The sequence below is a fragment of the Mytilus edulis genome, chromosome 11 (genome assembly GCF_963676685.1).
Source record: "Mytilus edulis chromosome 11, xbMytEdul2.2, whole genome shotgun sequence".
In the NCBI taxonomy this organism is placed as follows: domain Eukaryota; kingdom Metazoa; phylum Mollusca; class Bivalvia; order Mytilida; family Mytilidae; genus Mytilus; species Mytilus edulis.
In genome coordinates, this window is record NC_092354.1 from 5,824,460 (window position 1) to 5,847,614 (window position 23,155).

At 32.5% G+C, this 23,155-nt stretch overlaps 2 protein-coding genes across 2 annotated transcripts; both read left to right on the forward strand.

The window, feature by feature from the left end:
* The first annotated feature begins 1,081 nt into the window (after window positions 1-1,081).
* Window positions 1,082-5,862, forward strand: LOC139495424 (protein starmaker-like). The gene is made up of 2 exons (XM_071283716.1): window positions 1,082-1,172; window positions 3,512-5,862. Exons 1-2 carry the CDS (start codon window positions 1,082-1,084, stop codon window positions 5,860-5,862), a joined length of 2,442 nt encoding a protein of 813 aa, XP_071139817.1.
* Window positions 5,863-12,136: 6,274 nt separating this feature from the next.
* On the forward strand, window positions 12,137-21,842 carry LOC139495425 (uncharacterized). The gene is made up of 6 exons (XM_071283717.1): window positions 12,137-12,317; window positions 12,784-13,001; window positions 13,752-13,950; window positions 15,188-15,307; window positions 16,008-16,253; window positions 21,709-21,842. The coding sequence occupies exons 1-6, from the start codon at window positions 12,137-12,139 to the stop codon at window positions 21,840-21,842; spliced, it is 1,098 nt and encodes a 365-aa protein (XP_071139818.1).
* Window positions 21,843-23,155: the final 1,313 nt, after the last annotated feature.

Consider the following 23,155-nt stretch of genomic DNA (forward strand, 5'->3'; position numbering starts at 1 on the left):
ACCAGTTACTCTTGAATCCAAGGGAACTCAGACACTGGTATAAAATTATGGATTTATATTAAATATTTTAAAACTATTTATGAATTTATATTTCAATTTCACTAATTTATATTAATGGAAAAAATGTAAATTAGACAAAACTAAACGCATATTAAAAAGTTTTTGATTACTGTTCTTCATTCAACATTTGATGTGCAGCCTTGAATACTGATCAAAACTCATACTTCACAACAAATGGCAAAGTGCACTAGCCTGGAGATGAGTGAAACTAAATGTATTTAATTTATGTGCGACTGTTGTTAACATAAACATCAATTACATTGCATACAGTATTTACTCAATGATTCAAATAAAATGGATAACCATGCCCCTAAACGTTATGCACAAATGCTTCTTTAAGCTATTGGTCAAGGTAGCTTTTGATGAAGTTGATACTTGGTGTACATGTTTCCTATGATGTGATCTTTCTTATTTAAATGCCAACTTAGGACGAAAAGTTAAACAAAAACTAAAAATTCAATTTTTCGTATATTCTTTAAACAATGCAAAAGTATTTTTAAAATTTAATATTTTCTTGAACTCTTCTATATATATATATAGCAACCTTGTTATTAAAATGTATTCAATAAATATCAGTTATGATCAAATAATTGTTATATAAACAAAATTGCAAAGTTTCATAATTACATTCGATATAAATTTCATATCAGTCTTAAATTCTGATTAGTCAATATCATGAAATCCAAATTTTCTCAGCATATACAATTTCAACTGCCGGAACTACTTTTTAATTGATCGACTATGTACAAAAATCCAACACAATAATAAATATATAAATAACTAAATCAAAGAATTGTTGTCGCATATATTCTGATGATGTAGAGGATAGAGGAATACATGCTAGCAAACATTGGCATTTTTGAGCTGCAAACTGTGGAAATAATAGACACAACAATTGAGCTATTTCCTGAGCAGATCATCCCACCATCTGATCCAGAACTTGCAGAAGAAACAGTCCCACCAGGTCCATCAACTGACCCTGGAATCTGTTTTGCCATCCTGCACTTAAAGATTCAAGACAATGGAAGAGAATGAACTTCAGTCCCTCAAGGACAATTATCCATCTAAATCAACCAAAAACAACACAAAATGGAGAGTCAAACTGTTTCATGGTGCGTTTAATTTATATGAATACATACAGTTTATTATGCATGTTTTTAATTTAAAAAGGTGTTTTAAACTCATTGATAAATGGACATTGAAAAATCATAAATTCTGTAATTGGAGTTGTCAGATATTTAAAATTTCTAAACTATATAGATTATAAGAAAATCGAAGTTTTTGTGTTAACAGGAAATTTATAAAAATGACCACATTATTGATATTGGATAGTTTGTTGGGTTTACACCATAACTGCTTTATTAACTGTTCAAATGATCTGTACTGTTATCAATTGTCATTCGGATGACGATGAACCTCCTTTATTGCAATGCCCACCACTAGCGACAAGGAAATCAACATCTGAATTGGCAAGAGAGGCATACAACACGGTTTAGGAAAGCGTAGACCGAGGAAAACAATTAGAAAAGAAGATGGACAATTTTTCCATGTGATTGTTCTGAAACTAAATTATTATTTGATACTATTATGTTGTTCAGTTGTTTATCTTGGTATTACTTTGAAAAAAATAGTGACATGAATGCCAATAAAAAAACTATCCACACGAGCGACACAGAACTTGTACAGGTCACGGTACGGTCTTTAATAATGAGCTTAGTCATACCGCCTTGTGAGCTATAAAAGACAAATGTTTAACAATTCAAACGATAAACCTTTTATTTATTGGAAGGTCTATTAAAATAAAAATGATAATTAATGAAGAAAAACAAACTCTGTCCTCCAAACTATCATCCAGAGGTCACATTCAAGTCTTCAACAATGCGGAAGCGTTTTAATTATAGTTATCAAAGGTACCAGGATTATAAATATTTCAAACGCTTTTAAAAGAAACACATGATTTCCCACAAAACCTCGAATGAATGAAGATACAATTGAAAAAGAATATTGTATCTTTGTTATAAAGAAAGTAGATGACATTTGGGGATAAACAAGTTTTGTATTATGGTCGCATCAAAGTATTTTTCCTTGGTATATATAAGAAAGAAGCATCATACATTAACAAATGTCAAGAATGTCAAAACAGAACAAAAAGAAGTGAACACTCGTATCAGAAATCAAACCTGTGTTAATGTAGATCGTTGCTGCTAACAATCGGCCTGTTTTCACGAGAATTGATTTGTGTGTTAAACACAATTGTAGATCAAATAGATCATATAGATAAGTAAGATACTGAAAAATATAATATACAGATATAATTAGTTATCAAAGGTACCAGGATTATAAACAATACAAAATTTTCACATTTTTATACTTTTTTTAAATGGTCACTAAGCTTCAAATTTGCAATTTCTTAAATGTAAATTGCACAAAAAAACCCTACCAATAATACTTTGGTTTGGTACATTTCATAAGAAAATTATATATTTAACTTATTACCCTATCACAGTATCATTCTTTACACAAATTTCAAGAACATCAACCAAAAACTGACCAAAAAAGAAAGACTAATTTTTGCAGAGTTATCTCCCCTTTCAGTGTTTAATTTCCCCCAGGAAAATTAAAATGCTGATTTTGAGTTTTCCTCAAGTTAAATTTTATGGGACTTTTTTCTGTGTTTATAAATTAAGGGCATTATTCTATAGATTAAAACTAAAACATTTTCTGTTGCAATTAGTTTGAGGTCAAATCGTAGTTTGACTGGTCTAAATGTCAAACTTGACCATTGTTGACTCATAATTGTCACTGCTTGTAATTTTACTAAGTTTCAATGCTTTACAGTTGTGGTTTGAGTTTCGGATTATCTGTATTTTTTTTTTTACATTTAAAAGTCATTCATATAATATATTATCTTGTCAATCTATTTTAGAGTGAAGTAAACTCACACCTTGATAAAGAAGGTTTTAAAGGCCAAGGTCATGCCTTTAAGATGGTGGTGCAGTGGTCTGCAGCCAAATTTACAGATTATAGAAACCAATTAAGGAGAAAAGTGAGATTTGTTTATGGAAAAATATGTGCTTGAGTGAACGTAACTATGATGAACTAGTGGCAGTGTGTACAGAAAGTGGTCTTCTCCCATCAATTTCATGTAATTTAAAAATATGCCCAAGCCATGCAACTATCCATTTCGAAAGAAATACGAAAAGAAAGAGAAGAAAATTATGTGAAATTCCATTTCTATGTTTGTTGGCATCAACATTTGAGTCATTGTTTCTGTGTGCAAACTGTTGAACTTTTTTTTAAATTTCTGTCCCTATTCAATAAACCCTCATTTTCCGGTGGCAGTCCAAATTTTCCCGTGCCAGATTCTTCTGCTACCAGTCTTGTTTTTTTATGTGTATTATCGACATATATATTAAGTTTATAACTAGGCTGTACGGGTTATAAATTTTAGAGAGTATATCAGAGCTGGACAGTGAACAGGGCTTCCCTTTTTCACTGAATGATAAAAGAGATGATGATGATGATGAAATAGTAACCGATGATGGACCTGATCTCAACATGCTCAAAAGGAATGATGAAGAGCAAGACATTGAAAACAAACAAGATAATAGAGATGATGATGATGATGATGATGATGAAATAGTAACCGAAGATGGACCTGATCTCAACATGCTAAACAGGAATGATGAAGAGCAAGACATTGAAAACAAAACAGATGATAGAGATGATGATGATGATGATGAAATAGTAACCGAAGATGGACCTGATCTCAACATGTTAAACAGGAATGATGAAGAGCAAGACATTGAAAACAAAACAGATGATACAGATGATGATGATGATGATGAAATAGTAACCGAAGATGGACCTGATCTCAACATGCTAAACAGGAATGATGAAGAGCAAGACATTGAAAACGAACAAGATGACAGAGATGATGATGGTGATGATGATGAAATAGTAACCGAAGATGGACCTGATCTCAACATGCTAAAAAGGAATGATGAAGAGCAAGACATTGAAAACAAACAAGATAATAGAGATGATGATGATGATGAAATAGTAACCGAAGATGGACCTGATCTCAACATGCTAAACAGGAATGATGAAGAGCAAGACATTGAAAACAAAACAGATGATAAAGATGATGATGATGATGATGAAATAGTAACCGAAGATGGACCTGATCTCAACATGTTAAACAGGAATGATGAAGAGCAAGACATTGAAAACAAAACAGATGATAGAGATGATGATGATGATGATGATGAAATAGTAACCGAAGATGGACCTGATCTCAACATGCTAAACAGGAATGATGAAGAGCAAGACATTGAAAACGAACAAGATGACAGAGATGATGATGGTGATGATGATGAAATAGTAACCGAAGATGGACCTGATCTCAACATGCTAAAAAGGAATGATGAAGAGCAAGACATTGAAAACAAACAAGATAATAGAGATGATGATGATGATGAAATAGTAACCGAAGATGGACCTGATATCAACATGCTAAACAGGAATGATGAAGAGCAAGACATTGAAAACAAAACAGATGATAGAGATGATGATGATGATGATGAAATAGTAACCGAAGATGGACCTGATCTCAACATGTTAAACAGGAATGATGAAGAGCAAGACATTGAAAACAAAACAGATGATAGAGATGATGATGATGAAATAGTAACCGAAGATGGACCTGATCTCAACATGCTAAACAGGAATGATGAAGAGCAAGACATTGAAAACGAACAAGATGACAGAGATGATGATGGTGATGATGATGAAATAGTAACCGAAGATGGACCTGATCTCAACATGCTAAAAAGGAATGATAAAGAGCAAGACATTGAAAACAAACAAGATAATAGAGATGATGATGATGATGAAATAGTAACCGAAGATGGACCTGATATCAACATGCTAAACAGGAATGATGAAGAGCAAGACATTGAAAACGAACAAGATGATAGAGATGATGATGAAATAGTAACCGAAGATGGACCTGATCTCAACATGCTAAACAGGAATGACGAAGAGCAAGACATTGAAAACAAAACAGATGATAGAGATGATGATGATGATGATGATGAAATAGTAACCGAAGATGGACCTGATCTCAACATGCTAAACAGAAATGATGAAGAGCAAGACATTGAAAACAAAACAGATGATAGAGATGATGATGATGATGATGATGATGATGAAATAGTAACCGAAGATGGACCTGATCTCAACATGCTAAACAGGAATGATGAAGAGCAAGACATTGAAAACGACCAAGATGATAGAGATGATGATGATGAATTAGTAACTGAAGATGGACCTGATCTCAACATGCTAAACAGGAATGATGAAGAGCAAGACATTGAAAACGAACAAGATGATAGAGATGATGATGATGATGAAATAGTAACCGAAGATGGACCTGATCTCAACATGCTAAACAGGAATGATGAAGAGCAAGACATTGAAAACGAACAAGATGATAGAGATGATGATGATGAATTGGTAACTGAAGATGGACCTGATCTCAACATGCTAAACAGGAATGATGAAGAGCAAGACATTGAAAACAAAACAGATGATAGAGATGATGATGATGATGATGAAATAGTAACCGAAGATGGACCTGATCTCAACATGCTAAACAGGAATGATGAAGAGCAAGACATTGAAAACGAACAAGATGATAGAGATGATGATGATGAATTAGTAACTGAAGATGGACCTGACGATTTCCTTGGAAGTGACTTATTTACTGAACTACCAGAGCTAAAGGATATAAAATCATGACAAAAACATTAATCTAAACATGTTTTAATATTAATTTAACAAAAGTGTATGGTATTCTTTGTTTCATGCAACAATGTATAAAGCCAAAACCAATACATGATTGACATACAATAACTACCATAATTACTGCTTAAAATGATTTAAATTTAAACAGAATTTTTTAATAAGATTGCAGATTCCAAAACTTAACATTGAACAACTGCTAAATTTTGAATGAAAATGAACATCAAATTTTGTGGTTTAAGCCATGGCGATACTTATAATTTGAATGATAAAAAAAATCAACAAACAATTGAGTTTACCTTGATATGGTCCACTCAGGTACACAGTTTAAAAAAACAATTATTGTCAGGCATCTATTGTCCATCTAATGTCCATGTCAATTAAAAATGCTCACTTTAATTTTTACCTGTGGGGCAGTTCTCAAACCTGTTTCCCAACTTAGTTCATTTTGGCATTTTCTGGAGGAATGAAAAAAAGTGCACGGCAAAATCCTGGTAAGTTCCTAGTGTCACGTCCAATTGTATTTTTGTCCATTTGATTGAGTTAAGCCATTTTCAACGGATTTGTATAGTTCGTTCTTATGTTGTACTGTTATACATAATTTGTACCACTGTCCCATTTTAGGGCGAGGGTGGGGATTTCGTTAAGTTAACATGTTTAATCCCGCCACATTATGTAAGTATGAGCCTGTCGGTAGCCTAGAACGCAGTGGTTGTCGTTTAATTATGTGTTACCTGTTTGATTTTTGTGAATTTTTTTAAGGATAAGGCTGTTAGTTTTCTCGTTTGAATTGTTTTACATTGTCATTTCTGGGCCTTTTTTAAACTTAAAAGCTGACGATGCGGTATGAACTTTGCTTATTATTGATTTACAGCAAACGTAGGTGAGTCTCTGGGTTCCACAGAACCCTTACAATACATTTTATTTTTTTTAATTTGAAATTTCATATGACTTTAAGTTAATTTATGCTACTCTTTTTTTATTATATACATTTATTTACTAGATGAGCTAAAGCAGAATTGTATCTCTTCTCAGGTTTGGCTTGAAATGCCCAAGTAGGTGTCTTGATAATAGTTATAAATTGTATTATGCTCCATAACAAGATTCCAAAGAGCAATTTAAAAAAAAAATATTTAAATAGAATGGCGAATGTGTCGGTGGGAAACAGCTATAGATATTGCCCCAGCTTGCATATCATATAAAGTTATAAAGTGACATAAATGAAGAACATAAAAGTGACCTTATTCAAATTTGTACTACGAGTTTTGTCGTCATATTAATAAGTCTTGTGTGTAAGTTTCATAGAATTTGCTTCATTTCTTGATGAGATTTTCTAACAAATATTCTTATAAATTATTGTGCCTTATTATTTTACCTTGATCTTGACTTGGTCATGAAATCTACAAATTTTCTATATGCAAATGAGAAACAAGATTTCAGGACCAAGTCAGAATCTTGTTTCAAATCATAACACCTTTTGTACTGTAGTATCTTTCTCTGAAGACCCCCAAGGGTGATTAGAAATATGGTCACTTGGTCTTCTCCTGACCGGCAGTAAAACGCTTGCCGAAGTGGGGCGTCCGTTTGGCTGTGCGGGATGTATCAAATTCGCAGTCACGTCCGGTCAGAAGGGGGACGTTAAATCCGATGTCTCGTGTAAGGAGAGTGCCACGCTCATTGCACGTTAAGAACCCTTGCAACAACTGTTTGAGGGGTCCGTAGGTGGCCTGTAGCAAGGCAAAATTTCTGTCCCTATCCAATATACCCTCCTTTTCCGGTGGCAGTTCAAATTTCCCCGACCATCATCCCAGATGGCCTCTATTGTACAACCTACCTATTGTATTTATTGTGAACTTGTTCTCGTCCTGAATATGCATAAAATATTTGCCACTGGACGTTAAGCAACCAACAATCAATCTTTCTCTGAAAAAACAATAACATTACATTTTATAGATTGCATCTTTTATTAGCAAACTGGTTACCGGAAATTAAATTGTACACGTAGTTTAACACAATAAATATCCCCTCGTATTCAAAATTCATATATTTTTTAGTTTATCAAAACAAACTCTGGCTAAAAGCTTAAAAGTAGTAATGGTTGAAAAACTAAAGAAGATACATTTTAAGCTAGAGACATTGACGGATCTTATAATTAAATAAAATTGTGATAGTAAAATTGAACAACAATTAACATCTTTAACATCTCGCTAAAAAAGACATGTATGTACTTTACCATCAAAAGAAAACATATATCCAAGAAAACTATTGAATACCTTAACTACAAACTTTCAGTAAGAGAAAACTTGTACGTGAAAATTTATTTATTTTGTTTGTTATAGACATTAATGTTAAAAGTGACTTACTGACCCAAATTTCTTGTATTCTAATTACTAAATTTATCACTATTAAACAAATAATTTTCTTACTTGCTAACTTACTTACTTAGTTTACCTTCCACACATTATGTGATAATTTATATGACTATTAATTACAACCTATCTTTTGATAGTTATTCCAGTTACCTGGACGAATTAGCAAGGACTGGTCGTTTAAAAAACAAAAGACAAGCGAAGGAGGCCAAAGGGAAAGGTCGTGCTGAAGAAATCTCGAAGTCGGTTTATGGAAAAATGGTTGTATGGTCAAGTGAATTGCACTCGTCCATCAAAAACCACTACAAAACAAATTTACAATGTTGACATTGTATTAAAATGTTACTTGTGGGTGTCTGTCTTCCACCCAAGGGTGTTATTTTACTTAATCGCTGTGTTACAATGTCAAACCCTTAAATTGATTGAGTTGAGATTATGTTTAGAAACACCTAGGAATAACAGATATTATAATTGGAGGGTGCTTTGAAGGGTAACAAAGTAATTTAGTTGCAGATATTTCACATTTTGCTCTCAGATTTCAAATCTCTCTACTTGAGTATACAACACCATCACATCGATAATCCATTCACTAGTTTTTGGGTGAGAAAAATCTGTTCTCGGCAAATGACTGGTTGAAATTTAATTGTGACGTCAAATGTTATTGTTTTCTTTTGAATTTTGTTATTGTGAGCGAAAGAAGCACATCACATAATAGGTTGTTATTAATATTGATGTTTCTTTCGGCTGCCTGATAGACCCTTTGATAAAATATTTGTCTGTGACCTTTAAACGACAAATCTATTATTTTACCAGCGAGACGTAAAAATATCATTGTCATGTTAGGTACATGATGGACAGTACAGCCAAACTGTGCACCTGGGAAATAGACGAGGCATATTTTGAACATGGTACGCACGCACACACCGCGATCTTTTCCACATGTATTTCATTTCAATGTTTCACTTATTTAGCAAAGTTACATGCTACGTCAATCTTTAAAGACCCAAATGTTGCAAAAGACGTATCCGACCCCCATGACAAATATGTTGTTGTCCCCGCTGATAAAGCCCCAAATAACATCGTTTTATGTGTTCAAGTCATTACATTAACTGCTTGATAAACTAATTAGGTATTGACAATTCACTTGGAAACTCAACATATACCCTCACAACACTTACAAAAGCGGAAATCCTGGATAATCAAAGGTTCTATGTTCTATGGAATTTCAACCAAAGATGAAGAACTGGATCTTCAATCATTGTATTGGATACCTAAACTACATAAGTGTCCTTACAAACAACGGTATATTGCTGGGTCTTCCAAGTGCTCCACAAACCTCTTTTTAAATTATTAACATCTATTCTATCAGCAATTAAAGACGGGGCTTCAAAGTTATTGTGAAACTGCCTATTCTAGAGGTGGCGTAAATCAGATGTGGATACTTAAAAATTCCAAAGATCTTTTAGAGTACATACAATCTAACTCTCTTTCATCTTGTAACAGTATTAAAACATTTGACTTTTCTACTCTTTACACAAGAATTCCACATTCTAAAACTTAAAGACAAATTGAAAGAGATGGTATTACTTTGCTTCATAAAAAAGAATGGCCAACAAAGATACAAGTATCTTGTCTTAGGAAGGAATAAATCCTACTTTGTAAAGAATCACTCTGATTCAAACAAAAAATTCTCTGAAACTCATATTATCACAAGATGCTTGATTTCTTGATTGACAACATATTTGTTACGTTCGGAGGACGTGTTTTTCAACAGACTGTCGGTATTCCAATGAGAACAAACTGTGCCATTCTACTTGCTGACTTGTTTCTTTTTTTATTGTGAGGCTGACTTCATGCAGGAAGAAGAAAAAAGAAGTTAGCAATATTCTTTAACTCTACTTTCCGCTATATAGATGATGTTCTTTCACTAAACAATTCAAAATTTGGTGACTATGTAGAACGCATCTATCCCATCGCGATAGAGATAAAGGATACTACATATACAGTTAAGTCGGCTTCATATCTTGACTTACATCTAGAAATTGACAATGAGGGTCGGTTGAAAACAAAACTACGACAAAAGAGATGATTTCAGCCTTCCAATTGTGAACTTTCCATTTCTAAGTAGCAACATTCCAGCAGCACCTGCATACGGGGTATATATCTCCCAATTGATACGATATTCCCGTTCTTTCATTTCCTATCATGAATTTCTTGAAAGAGGGTTGCTGCTTACAAGGAAGCTATTAATCAAGAGTTCCAAATGGTGAAGTTGAAATCTTCCCTTCGTAAATTTTACGGACACCATCACGAGTTGGTTGACCGTTATGGAATAACCGTTTCATAAATGATATCGGATATGTTCCTTACGTCGTAACTACAATCACCTTCCCTTTCATGAATCTGACCTACCGAATAAGACTATTTACCGGATTTGTAATCACATAAGCAACACGACGGGTGCCACATATGGAGCAGGATCTGCTTACCCTTCCGGAGCACCTGAGATCACCCCTAGTTTTTGGGTTCGGTTCGTGTTGTTTATTTTTTAGTTTTCTATGTTGTGTCATGTGTACTATTGTTTTTCTGTTTGTCTTCTTCATTTTTAGTTATGGCGTTGTCAGTTTGTTTTATATTTATGAGTTGGTGGGGCCCCTACCCAGTACAAGGGAAAGATACATTTTGCTGACTTGTCATACTCTTATGAGGACTTTGGATTCCAGTCTGAAAAACATTATTTTGGCAGTAGGCATGGCAAAGGGCATTGCGACAGAGAAATCGGAACTGTTAAAAAAAGTGTTGTCCTCGACATTAAAAGTAGACGAGCAAAAGTATCTGACGCAAAGACTTTTTATGAGTATTGTAGAAAAGAACTGAACAAACCCAAAGAACCATTGGAACATGTACATTTCAAAAGGACCTGTATTTATTTACCATTTGGTGAAAGAAATCGAAACCGTGCAGACAGGTAATCCCTTAAGGCTGTTAAACAGACTAGAATGTACCATAGTTATAGTTGTATTAAAAAAAAGGTGATAACACATAGAGAACGGTCATGCTTTTGCATGCCATGCATCACTTTAGATGGAATTTGTGAAAACGAGAAGATAGTAGGAAAATGGATAGTCTCTACTTTAGAGAAAAGGGCGAGAAGACGAAGACCAAATGATTATGCTGAGGAAATTGGTGAGCAGGTAGATGATGGAGACCAATGATGTTAAAACCATGAGAAAATATTACTTTTACCCCTCTTTCCTTCTCCTAAAATTTATAATCATGTTCTTATTTTTTTTTTATTTTTTAGAGGAGTTTTAGCAGAACAAAACGGACACCATGGATTATTTAATTAAAATAAAATTGAGTGAAAGCAATTAAATATTGTTATTTTGATGTTCACTATAGTATTCCTTTAAAAAATCATATCAAATTATTGAAGACACAAAGTAAGAAAAACAATGGAACAACCTTTTATTGTTGTTCATCATCTTGGAAGTCATTATGCAGTTTTCAACTATGAATAGTTTCACATATATATATCAGAGTAAGTTCAGGACGGCCCCTGATCTAAATAAGAAAATCGACTTTTAGTACATTTTTATACATGGAAAATGGAAGTCTCTCTGCTGGTGTCCTTGTTACTTACAAAACATTAAACTTATTCCTTCGTCCTGAATATGCATGAAATATTTGCCACTGGACGTTAAGCAACCAACAATCAATCAATCAACCTTCGATACACAGTAAAGAGAAGAATACAAGATACTTGAAAGAGTACTTATTGGGTAAATAATAAGTTTACTTTTCATTAAGATTGAAACTAGGGTAATATACTCCATTCTGAATGAGATGTAATGAATATTCATATCATTATCAGAACGAGGTTAAGGTCGTATTCTAGCAACATGGCCGATAAACAAGATCGCTTACAAGACAGTTGTGGAACACACGATTTAACGATCGTTCCACCAATAACATTTGGATTTGTAGAATATATAATTAAAGGCAGTAGCCAGAGCCTTGGAATTAAAGAAGTATCAAAGGGTTATAAGTACTTCAGCGAGAAGTACGTTACAAATATTACTGGTAAGTTAATGATTTTTGTTCAACTTCCGCCTTTCAGTTTCAGTGTTTATTTACATGTGTCAACTGTCCTCTCTTTCTCTAGTTTTAACAAAAAAGTACTCTAAATACTAATGTCTTCCATCCATTTATTTCCTCAGGTTTTTCGCTGAAATTAAGAATTCTTCAGGCGACTGTTCATATCCATATATCAACGAAATTACAGATCCCATTTCTGATGGGACTATGACTCCCTTTAAAAAGACATGAAACTTTCTACCTCTCACTACTTTTTATTCTTTACAAATATATACCAGCAAGCAACATGTACAATTTCCATTTAATAAAAAGAATTGAATCTGTACAAAGGATGAAGAGCTTCATGTGTATGATGTGGCTGAAGTTACATGTATTTGTGACTTCATGGAACTTTATAGTCCAAATAATCTTGACATCTTGAAAGGCTATTATTTTTTTCTGTCTTCTCTAGCTCTTAAGAATGACTTAGAAAGATTATTTCTGAAAGATATAGAACAGAAATCAAAAAAATTATCCAATTTGGCAAGTTCACAATCTAATGAAAGTTTCAACTTCACCCTATCAACTAAAGCTCCAAAATATAAACACTACTCTGGATCATCAAGTTTAGGCTACAGGGTCAGTGCATCTGTATTACAGAAGAATGAAGGATACAGCTATATTTCAGAGGTATCTTTTTATTTAAAAAAACTAACAGATACTTAAAAGTCTAAAATTGTTGAGTGCATAAGTATAAACTTAAATAGACCTGAATTTTTACACACAAAGATCGTGAGGATGTATTGCTGACAAAGACATTCTTATTACATTTTTTTGTATGTAACTTTCCTTTTTGACTGGTAACCAATCTATAAATATGTGAATATAAATCATTAAAATCTATGCACAAATACAGAAAAATTGTGTTAACACATTAGGAAGAATATCTCTTGAATAATTGCGTGAAAATATGAATGCCTTCTCAAATCCAATCTTCTAAAAAAAATTATGATTTATTATTGTCCATTATGCATGTACAGCACTATTATTAGAATAGAACGATAGACAAATGGATAAAAACTATATATACATGTACCAGAAACGGTTATAAACAAATATGTATATTTAAATGTAACAACAAACCAGATTATATTGATTTGTATCACTACAATTAATTATGATAGTTATTACAAAGAGGTTGAATTCCCTGTCATCCAATGTTCAGTACTTCATTACTTTGATCAACTTATGTCAGATGATTATGACACTAATTTAACAACCAGTGAGCGACACTTTTATCAGCATGGAGTTATGTTCCTTTATAACTTTATATACAAGCATACCTGTATCATCTGTGTCCCATGGTCTCATTATCCATTTATTTTGTTTAATAAAGCATTGTTATAATCATATTTTTATTGTTAAATTTCTTTTTTATAGGTTAATGAATCTGCTGGACTGTCCCCAGGAAACATGTCTATTAAAAGGGCAACTTTATTAGATAAGAGGGGAGCTACTAAACTACAGAAATCTAGAACTAGAAAGTGTAAAACTGAAAGAAAACGATTGAAAGAGATGAAACTTGCCAAAAACAGTGGATTGGAAATAAGAGAGGGAAAAACGTATGAGAGTGAAATAGGTAATTATGTGGTTAATAAAAATATAAATTCATACGCTTATAGATAAATTATCTTTTTGAAGGGGCATTAACTGTCAAATTCATCTTCGCCAACTTGACTCATGTTTTATATAAGATTTATTAAATACTGAAATGTATATATATCCAAATTACAAAAAAATCTATTATATAGACAATTTTTTAATTTTATATAGATTTGACCATTGGCTTTTCCGTTTAAATGGTTTTACACCAGTAATTTTGGGGCCCTTTATAGCTTGTTGTTCGGTGTGAACCAAGGCTCTGTGTTGAAGGCCGTACATTGACCTATAATGGTTTACTTTTTTAAAATTGTTATTTGGATGGAGAGTTGTCTTATTGGCACTCACAGCACAACTTCCTATATCTAATAACTGTTTAGTGTCTTTAAATATTAGCTGTATTTGTACGATGCTATGAAACAAGATGTATGCGAGCTACTACACCTGTTTGACGAGAGGAGTACAAATACAGCTGATATTTAAAGACACTAAACAATTCTATATATTATTTCTCTTTTGAAACTCACAAAAACACATGTTTTGTATTTATTTTCGATTTGAAACCCCTTGAGGCCCGTGTAGTAATACGAAACAGTAATCACACATTCAGTGAAAACAGCTTCGCAAAAAAAGATTCTCAAATGGTCAAAAATAATATTATGCTCTAGGTGAATAATTATCTGTTTAAACATTACTAACTTCAACAGTAAAAACAAATAACAAAACATTGTCCAATTTGAAACAGGAGTGTATGAGTTGTCCTATGCTTCAGACTCAACATTCACGAAACATGCATGCTGAAATTGACAAGGTTGTTTTTGTTACACAATCATACACATTCAAACTTTAAAATCGATAGTTGTCATTGTAGAAAAGACTGCTATTCATGTCTGTATGTTATCAGAAAATTGGTGTGATTCTTATTGCTCTAAAGAAATTTTGAAAACAAACAGAACGTATAAAAGAAATCGTAATTTGCAATTAATACGTCATTGGATACAGCATAGTGATATCTGTATAGTAGAACACCCAATTGCAGGATAAAACCAACTATCAATTTATGGTCTCAATAATATGTATCAACATTTTGTGTGTATTTTTTTACCAGATGTCATGTAATTAATCATGGAGATGACCTCTGAAGACTGCCAAGAGTCATATCAAATTCACACGTTATAAACATGAATATAATGTGGAACCTTTTTTTATTTTGACAGGAATGACTGAACAAAATGTTGATGAGATCGAAATACCTGATCCACCTGAGATTAGAGAATTCACTGACAACATTCTTACAGCACCCATTTTGATATATGATTTAGAAACTACTGGCCTTCGTGAGTGTTTTTTTTTTTAAACAAAGTGAAGAAGTATTTTGTAGCTCCAAAGCATCAAATAATGCTGCTTTTAGATGTCAATTTGGTTAAAGTTTAAAGTATATTAAATTTTCTATATATATATATATGTTGGCAATATATTTGCTTATCATATGATGCAGATAGTGATATAATCAAATTGAAGCTTTGGGTTAAAAATGAATAAAAAAACTAATCACATATAAAAACGAAGATTGGTAATGAGACATCTTTTCACCAGAGACCAAATGACACAGAAATTCAAACCTATAGGTCACCGTACTGCCTTCACCAATGAGCAATGCCAGTATCGCATAGTCATGCAGCTATATAAAAGGCCCAGAAATGATAGATGTAGAACAATTAAAATAAAAAAAAAAAACAACGGCATAATTTATGTACCACAACAAAAATGATTGAAATGCAAATATGTAACACAGCAACATATGACGACTTCTGAATTACAGGCTCCAGACTTGGGACAGGCACGTACATACAGATGTTGCAGGGTTGAACATGTAAGCAGGATCCCAACCATCCCTCTAACCTGTGAAAGTTTTGTATAAATAAGAATTTCAGCATTAAGTTTTAAAGATGTACCTTTTTCTAGCAAAGATCTAATTGGCTTCTTTTATCACAAATTTTAATGCAGTAATATCATTAATTTTATTTATTTTTTCAGAAAGAACCTCTGATATTATACAGATAGCAGCTTATTCCCAAAATAACAAATTCTCCAGTTATATAATGCCAAATAGAGTGATGTCAAATGGGGCATCAGCGGTAACGAACATATCAGTTATTGGAAGTCAAATGTACTATAACCTACAACCCGTACCATCAAAACTACAGAATGACCATACAATTGATATTCATGTTAACATCAAAGTGCAGACTACTGGGCAGGGGATACTATCGGTGACAAAACGTGACTTCAGTCCATCTAATCCATTTTTTTTAATATATAAGTTATATAAGCCAATAAAGCTGAAACTTGATATTTTTTTTAACTTTTACTTCATTTTCATATATATTAAATCAAAAAGTAATAAAGTTTGAAAATGGTTATTAATTACAGATAATTTTTGGCTTACCTGGTCCATCATTCAAGACGGCCGCCAGCAGGGGACTTAGTTTAACATAGGACGCTATGAGAAATGCATACAAATGACTTCTTTTAGAGAACCACAGAATGGAATGAAACCAAACATAGCATGAATGTTCCTTATGAGGTGCTGACAAAGTGTTGTTACTTTATAGCCAATCCATCATCCAAGATGCCCGCCTGTGGGGGACTTAGTTTAACATAGGACCTTAAGGGAAATACATACAAATGACTTCTTTTAGAGAATCATTGAATAGAATGAAATCAAACAGCATGAATGTTCCTTATGAACCGATCAAACATCCAAGATGGCTGCCAGATTGGGGACTTAGTTTAACAGAAGACCCTATGGGAAATGCATAGAAATGTTTTTTATAAGGGAAACAATGAATGGAATGAACCAAACATAGCATGAATGCTCCTTATGAGGTGCAGAACAAGTGTTGTTACTTTGTAGCTGATCCATCATCTAAGATGGCCGCCAGCGGGGGGACTTGGTTTAACATAGAACCCTACGGGAAATGCATACCAAAATCTTCTTCTAGAGAACCATTAAATTGAATGAAACCAAACATAGCATGCATGTTCCTTTCATTAGGAGGTGCTGGCCAAGTGTTGTTACTTTGTAGCCAAATTTTATCTTTGTTTATATGATTTCAAAAACCCAAGTAGAGTAAGATGAGTGATACAGGCTCTTGAGAGCCTCTAGTTTAAATTATGTCCTTTGATAAATGAGAGTGTTCTGATTATCTGATAGTGTGTTAATATATATATATATATAACATATATATATTTTATATATAGGTGTAAAAAATAAGTTTCACATGTGCAGATATATATAATCATTAAATAAAATAATAAAATAAGTAAAAAGTTAACAGTTCCATTCTATCGATTTCATCCTTCCATTGGGACTCTTCAGGATAACTGATGTAGACATATACATACATTATTTTAAACATGTTTTAATATTTTTGGCGGACTAATGCAGAAATGTTGTTGAAATTTATGCGAAAAATCAGATCTATAAATGAATAGTTTAATTTGATTTGTAACAAGACTTTTAATTGTTTGCATTTGAGTAAACCAGGTTATTTTGCATAACTTAGTATGGAACTGTGACTTCATTATGTTGATTGAGTGGAATAGTTAGAAAATGAATTATAAGGAATGTTTCTAATTTTTTAACATTGTATACTTCATTAAGGTCAGTTAAAACTTTTTATAAACTATTGTGTAGTTTGAAAGTTTTTAGGTATGAACTAAAAGTATCTAGTATAGGTTTTATGATAAATAAACAATTTCTATGAGCAGTAAGACAATGTAAGATGTTTCAATTAAATATACTATATGCCTTTAAAATGAACTGTATCTTCTTTTTTTGTGTGGCAAATTCAGATTTGAATATAGAGGAGTTCAATTCTTTCACATGTCTTTATACATGTATATAGAAATATTCTATGATACACTTTCCGCACAAACCCTTTATTTGCTTTGAAACCCTCAGCTACAAAAGTGGGTAGTATATATAGTACATTTTGGTATCTATGGTCCTCTTTCATTTAGTTCCAGATGTGTATTTCCAATATCTAAACCTACATTGTATTTTAAAAAATTTAACGCTTAACAAAATGGAAATGCCCTGGTGTGCTTTATATTTTACATCTTAATGTTATTGTCTTTTGAGTTTGCCAGGGATACATATTGATATTAAAACTTTGGACCATGTTTGTATCGATTATTAGGCATGGCTTACAGTTTTTCTAGTTGTCAAATGTCACAATCAGTTTCAGTTTTGATATATTGTAGAGTTTCAGTTTTGATATATTGTAGTGTATCAGTTTTGAAGAGTATCAATTTTGATATATTAGTTTCAGTTTTGATATATTGTAGAGTATCAGTTCTGAGTAGATACCAATTTTGTCAATAAAACATAGATTTCAACAGTCAAAGAAATTTCACAAATTTTTCAAATATCTGTTATATTTCCATATTTTATTTAGGAATCAATCAAAGAAATGATTATGGAAAAGTTTCATATAACCTTTTTCTACAATTTTCCAGAAGTCTCCAAAGTTACCCAGTCTAGGATACAATTATATATACTCAATATTTAACTTTATATAAATTATTTGAGCTTGTGTCTGAAAATGGAGTTAAAGAAATAAACTGTTACAATTGTTGTTTGTTTATTACATTTGTTATAAGGGATGATGAGTGAATTAAAAAAAAAATGGAGAATTAGGGATTTCAGAACAGGTTAAAAAGCACTAGTGCACAATGAAAGAATATAGGGGTACATGAATAAAATAATTTTGTTAATTTAATGACTGCTGCAAATCGAAACATGCGTTTCAACATTTATATTGCTGATTGTATTTATATGACCAGGAATAATTGTGGTCACATAATGGTAGGGAGATGTCTGTGTACCTGTCTGAAAACAATCATTTTTGACACAATAAATTTAGTTATTATATGTCTACATATTTTCTATTTTCTCATTGGTTAAAAGCATGGGAAATCCTTATTGATACAATAAGATATACATATTTATCATATGTTTAGTAGTAAATACAGTAGTTTTGCATATGTGATTAATAGCCTGCTGTTTAATCCATATCGCGCAACTTTGATGCACACCCTTTATCGCATACCCTTTATCACACCCCTACTTTTTTATTTTTTTTTTACATAAAGTCAGTTTTGTTTTTTTTTTTGCTTAAGAAAAATTTTCCTCAAAATAGGTAAATATTTTGAATGACGTCATTGTTTGGTATGTGACTTCACGAACGTCAAGTTTTCATATTGTATGTGACGTCACGAACGTCAAGTTTTCATATTTTTTGGCACACTAAATGCTACTATGAAAAATACAAAACACACAAATTAATACAATAATAAACAAAATATTTTTAAAACAACAGCACGCAAATTGTAAGGTAACCCAGGTGCTTCGGATAAGTAATTGAGCAGTTCCTTTAAGGCCTTTGAAACAAGACAAAAGTAGAACTGAAGGTAACCCAGTGCTATGGATCAGAAAACTGTTCATATAATATAATACTCTTCTGTTGAAATATATGATAAAGTGTATAATACATGGCAAAATCCGTATCACATGCCGTATCACCCTCGACCAATATCATCCCTTGGGCTGATATTGATGTCTCGGGATGATACGACATATGATACGGATTTTGCCATGTATTATTCTCTATATATAATAAGGAGATGCAGTATTTTTGCCAATGAAAAATGATATGATTGCCAATCAGACCACTGAAACCAGAGACCAAACCACAAAGAGGTTTACAGCTATTGGTACTGCCTTCAAAAATGAGCAAAACCTATACCATTTAGCAAGATATAAAAGGGAATTAAATGAAAAATGTTAATCAGTTTTCACTCTAAGCGTTTGGTATTCTGTTTCCAAAATTATCTAAAATGTTCCCTACAATCCTAGGTTGACAATTAAAATATGAATGTTATGACCTTTGACCTAATGATTTGATTGTATGACATTAAATCCAATGTTGACCTGCATTTCACTACAGGATCTTATACCTTGATAAATCATAATTATTTAAGTGCATATACTTCGGGCTGAAAACGGACGAAAAAAATTATATATATATAAAAAAAAAAAAAAAAAAAACGGTTGCCATGGTATCATACTTTTAGTGATTTATTGCTCCTAAAATGTGAACCACCCCAATTTGTTTCTTTTTTTATGAACTTCACTTGCAATTCTGTTTGAATAGTTATTTTCATGGAAATCTGTAATTTAATTCTCTTTAATTTTCCAAGAAGGTAATGCAGATGATATTTTCCCTCTTTGTCTTTTCCCGCCAAAAATGAAAAATTGGATAAAGAATGTGAAATATTTTTCTAAAACCAACGGTGACCTATATTTTTTTTTACCTTAACATGTAAAACTGTACTTGTGCTTGTTGGAAAACAAATTTAAACGACATCTTATATAAATTGAATCTGTTATTAAAATCTAAGTATGTCAACACACAATTTTCCCCTATTATTCCTTTGTAAAATAGCAAAATCACCTTCTTTTTTCGGTGACCTATGGAGCTCTTAAATGGACGGTGACCCCCTAATTTTATTTCATTATTTTGATCTACTTACTTAAAGGAACAAACATCAAGTTATCAGGAATTTCTTATATAAAGTGTTTATAGCCTCTAGCCTCCTTAAGTGTCAATTTCAATTGATTCGATTAAATTATGTGAAAGATTTTAACTGCTTTAGTCATTAAAAACGCTCCGATTCAAGCTTAAACATGAAAAAATTTCTTAAATGACAAAATTTAAGAATTTAATTTATATTTAAATGTGACAATAAAAAAAATAAAAAATCAAGACATATATAACATGTTATGATATAGAGATATGTACAAAATAGTCAAAGAAAACTACATTTCAGCAGAGGTGTAAAATGCTGCTGAATACTATGAATAAATACATCATGTATATATATGCATGCATTTTATTTGCACAAATTATTGTTAACATAGTTACACTACATGTATTATATAGTATCACCTTAATAGCCATACCCGTGGGTATGGGAAGCATATTAGGGAGATCAAAACCCTACAAAAAAAATGGACAAATTTATAATGAAAGAAAATACTTGAAGAAGGCGTCAATACCGTACTTATTTGAAGATGGACGTGATATTGTGAAGCAGTCACACTCAGAATCACAAAAGCATTGGGCTTTTAGGTCAGGCATCCGTATAAAGTCGTTCCCTAAGCCTATAAAGCCAACCATACCTATCTATACAGCTATTCCTATTCCGATAGCTCCAAAACCTTTAGCTCCGTTGGAGACATCCACAATTATTTCTTCAGCAGCATCCATAGACAGTTAAAGTAGACTGTTACAATCAAATATGCCTTGCCTTAGTATGCCAACTTGCTCTAATTATTCTGTGGCACAGACAGCTTCACCTTATTGTCCGCCTGTCGATTCATCTAGGGAGTTAGCGACTGTCACCAAGTTTGTAATTGAAAGTCCTATTGCATCGTGTATTTTAAATAAGGAAACACCTATAGTCTTCTATGCCAGTTCCCCCTCTGGATCAATTTTATTCTGATATAGAGGACAATTTAGAATGTTGAAACTGGAAGTCTCCTGTCTCGGTATCATCTCAATCTATTGGAGATGAGTTGAATGCCCAGATGACATAGTTACGAATAATGACAACAACAGTGATCAAAATAACAATCATATTGATTTAACTACATCTTCTTCGTTCCCAGAGGCACAAGTGTCTGATGTGCAGACTGTTGATCCTGTTGTACAGCAGAATTCAGAAGTTAACCTATTACGGACAGAATTTCGTAGGTTAACTGGAAATGTAGTCTTCATCGGCTCGTCTGTTAGAAGCTATTAATGGGTTAACAAATGCCACGACTGTTCAAACGTCAGCATTTACTGCCATTGAGCGGAGTTTAACTCCAGTCAGCAGATACCGCTACCATCCAAATGGGGGAAACCACTATAATCCTAAAAGAATAATTATATAATACATCATATATAAAGTGGTAAAACAGTAATATTTATGCAGGCGTTGTACACTCCCCTCAGTGCAAATGGCTTTTTAATGAACAGAACATTAAGCTGCATAATATCAAATGAAGATAGAATTAATTGTAATTTTATCTTATAAGTCTTTCAATGTCACTATTAAAGTATATATTAACGCCTGGTTTTATTTGTCTTTCTAAGTGATAATTTTTATTGATGTCTTCTACACTTAACTACCATCTCATGGAAAAATCATCATATATCATTGAAAACATGATATCCCTTATACAGCAGTTATCAAATAATCCCACGTGTAAAGTCTGTATCTTCACAGTTATTATTTCGTAAAAAGTTTTATTTGCTTTTTCATCTTTATCTCCAACTTATACAATAGAGACAACATTTCCTGGTTGATACGCTTTTCAATAAGGCTTTTAGGTATCTTGCATTGTCTGCATTTGCTCACATTTTTATACGATCGTTAAAAATTTGACGGGACGTAAAATGGTATTCAAAAGTCCGGCGTCTACATGTCGCATCGTAACTTAAGAACCAACTAGTATCCAAATTTCATGAAACTTAATATAGTGTTATTTTTAACCTGTATATTTTTGCGGAAAGTAAGATTTAAACTTTTTGAGTTAAGATACTTTATAACTAAAACAGGGGTGGATTTTTCGCTTGTCGCGCCGTATCTCAAAAACAATTTATGATTATCGCTTTAAACATTATACAAAACTTAAAGTGTCTTTCATTATTTCGATGATTTTTTTAAACTTGCCTGGTTGACAGGGGTAGCTTGGGAACCTTTACCAGTTTAGCGGGCGTGTTTCTGAACATCGGAATATGATTCGCACCTAAATGGGAGGATATTGGATCAATTTCTATGAAATTAGGTCTAGATCTTATCTTATTGATCTCATCCGTGCATCTGATCCACTTGTGACTCTACTAACCCCAGTTGACCGATAAGTTAGCCGCGATGAAATTGAAAATAAAAGCTTTTTTATACAAAAGTAAAGAAAAAGTGTTCCTGTACTTCATGTAGTGTACACATTATGTACAGTACATGGCACTACCTTTTTAACATACAAATTTTACAATGTCATCTAGTCTAGTATCAGTGTAGGTGATTTGGTCCTTGTCTGTGCTCAAATTTTACGGGTACATACACGCTTG

Coding starts and splice junctions, on each gene's coding strand:
- LOC139495424 (XM_071283716.1), top strand. CDS start 1,082: ATGGAAGAGAATGAACTTCAGTCCCTCAAGGACAATTATCCATCTAAA. Junction 1,173..3,511: donor GAGAGTCAAACTGTTTCATG/GTGCGTTTAATT, acceptor TATAAATTTTAG/AGAGTATATCAGAGCTGGAC.
- LOC139495425 (XM_071283717.1), top strand. CDS start 12,137: ATGGCCGATAAACAAGATCGCTTACAAGACAGTTGTGGAACACACGAT. Junction 12,318..12,783: donor GTACGTTACAAATATTACTG/GTAAGTTAATGA, acceptor TGTCTTCTCTAG/CTCTTAAGAATGACTTAGAA. Junction 16,254..21,708: donor GATACTATCGGTGACAAAAC/GTGACTTCAGTC, acceptor CTTCGTTCCCAG/AGGCACAAGTGTCTGATGTG.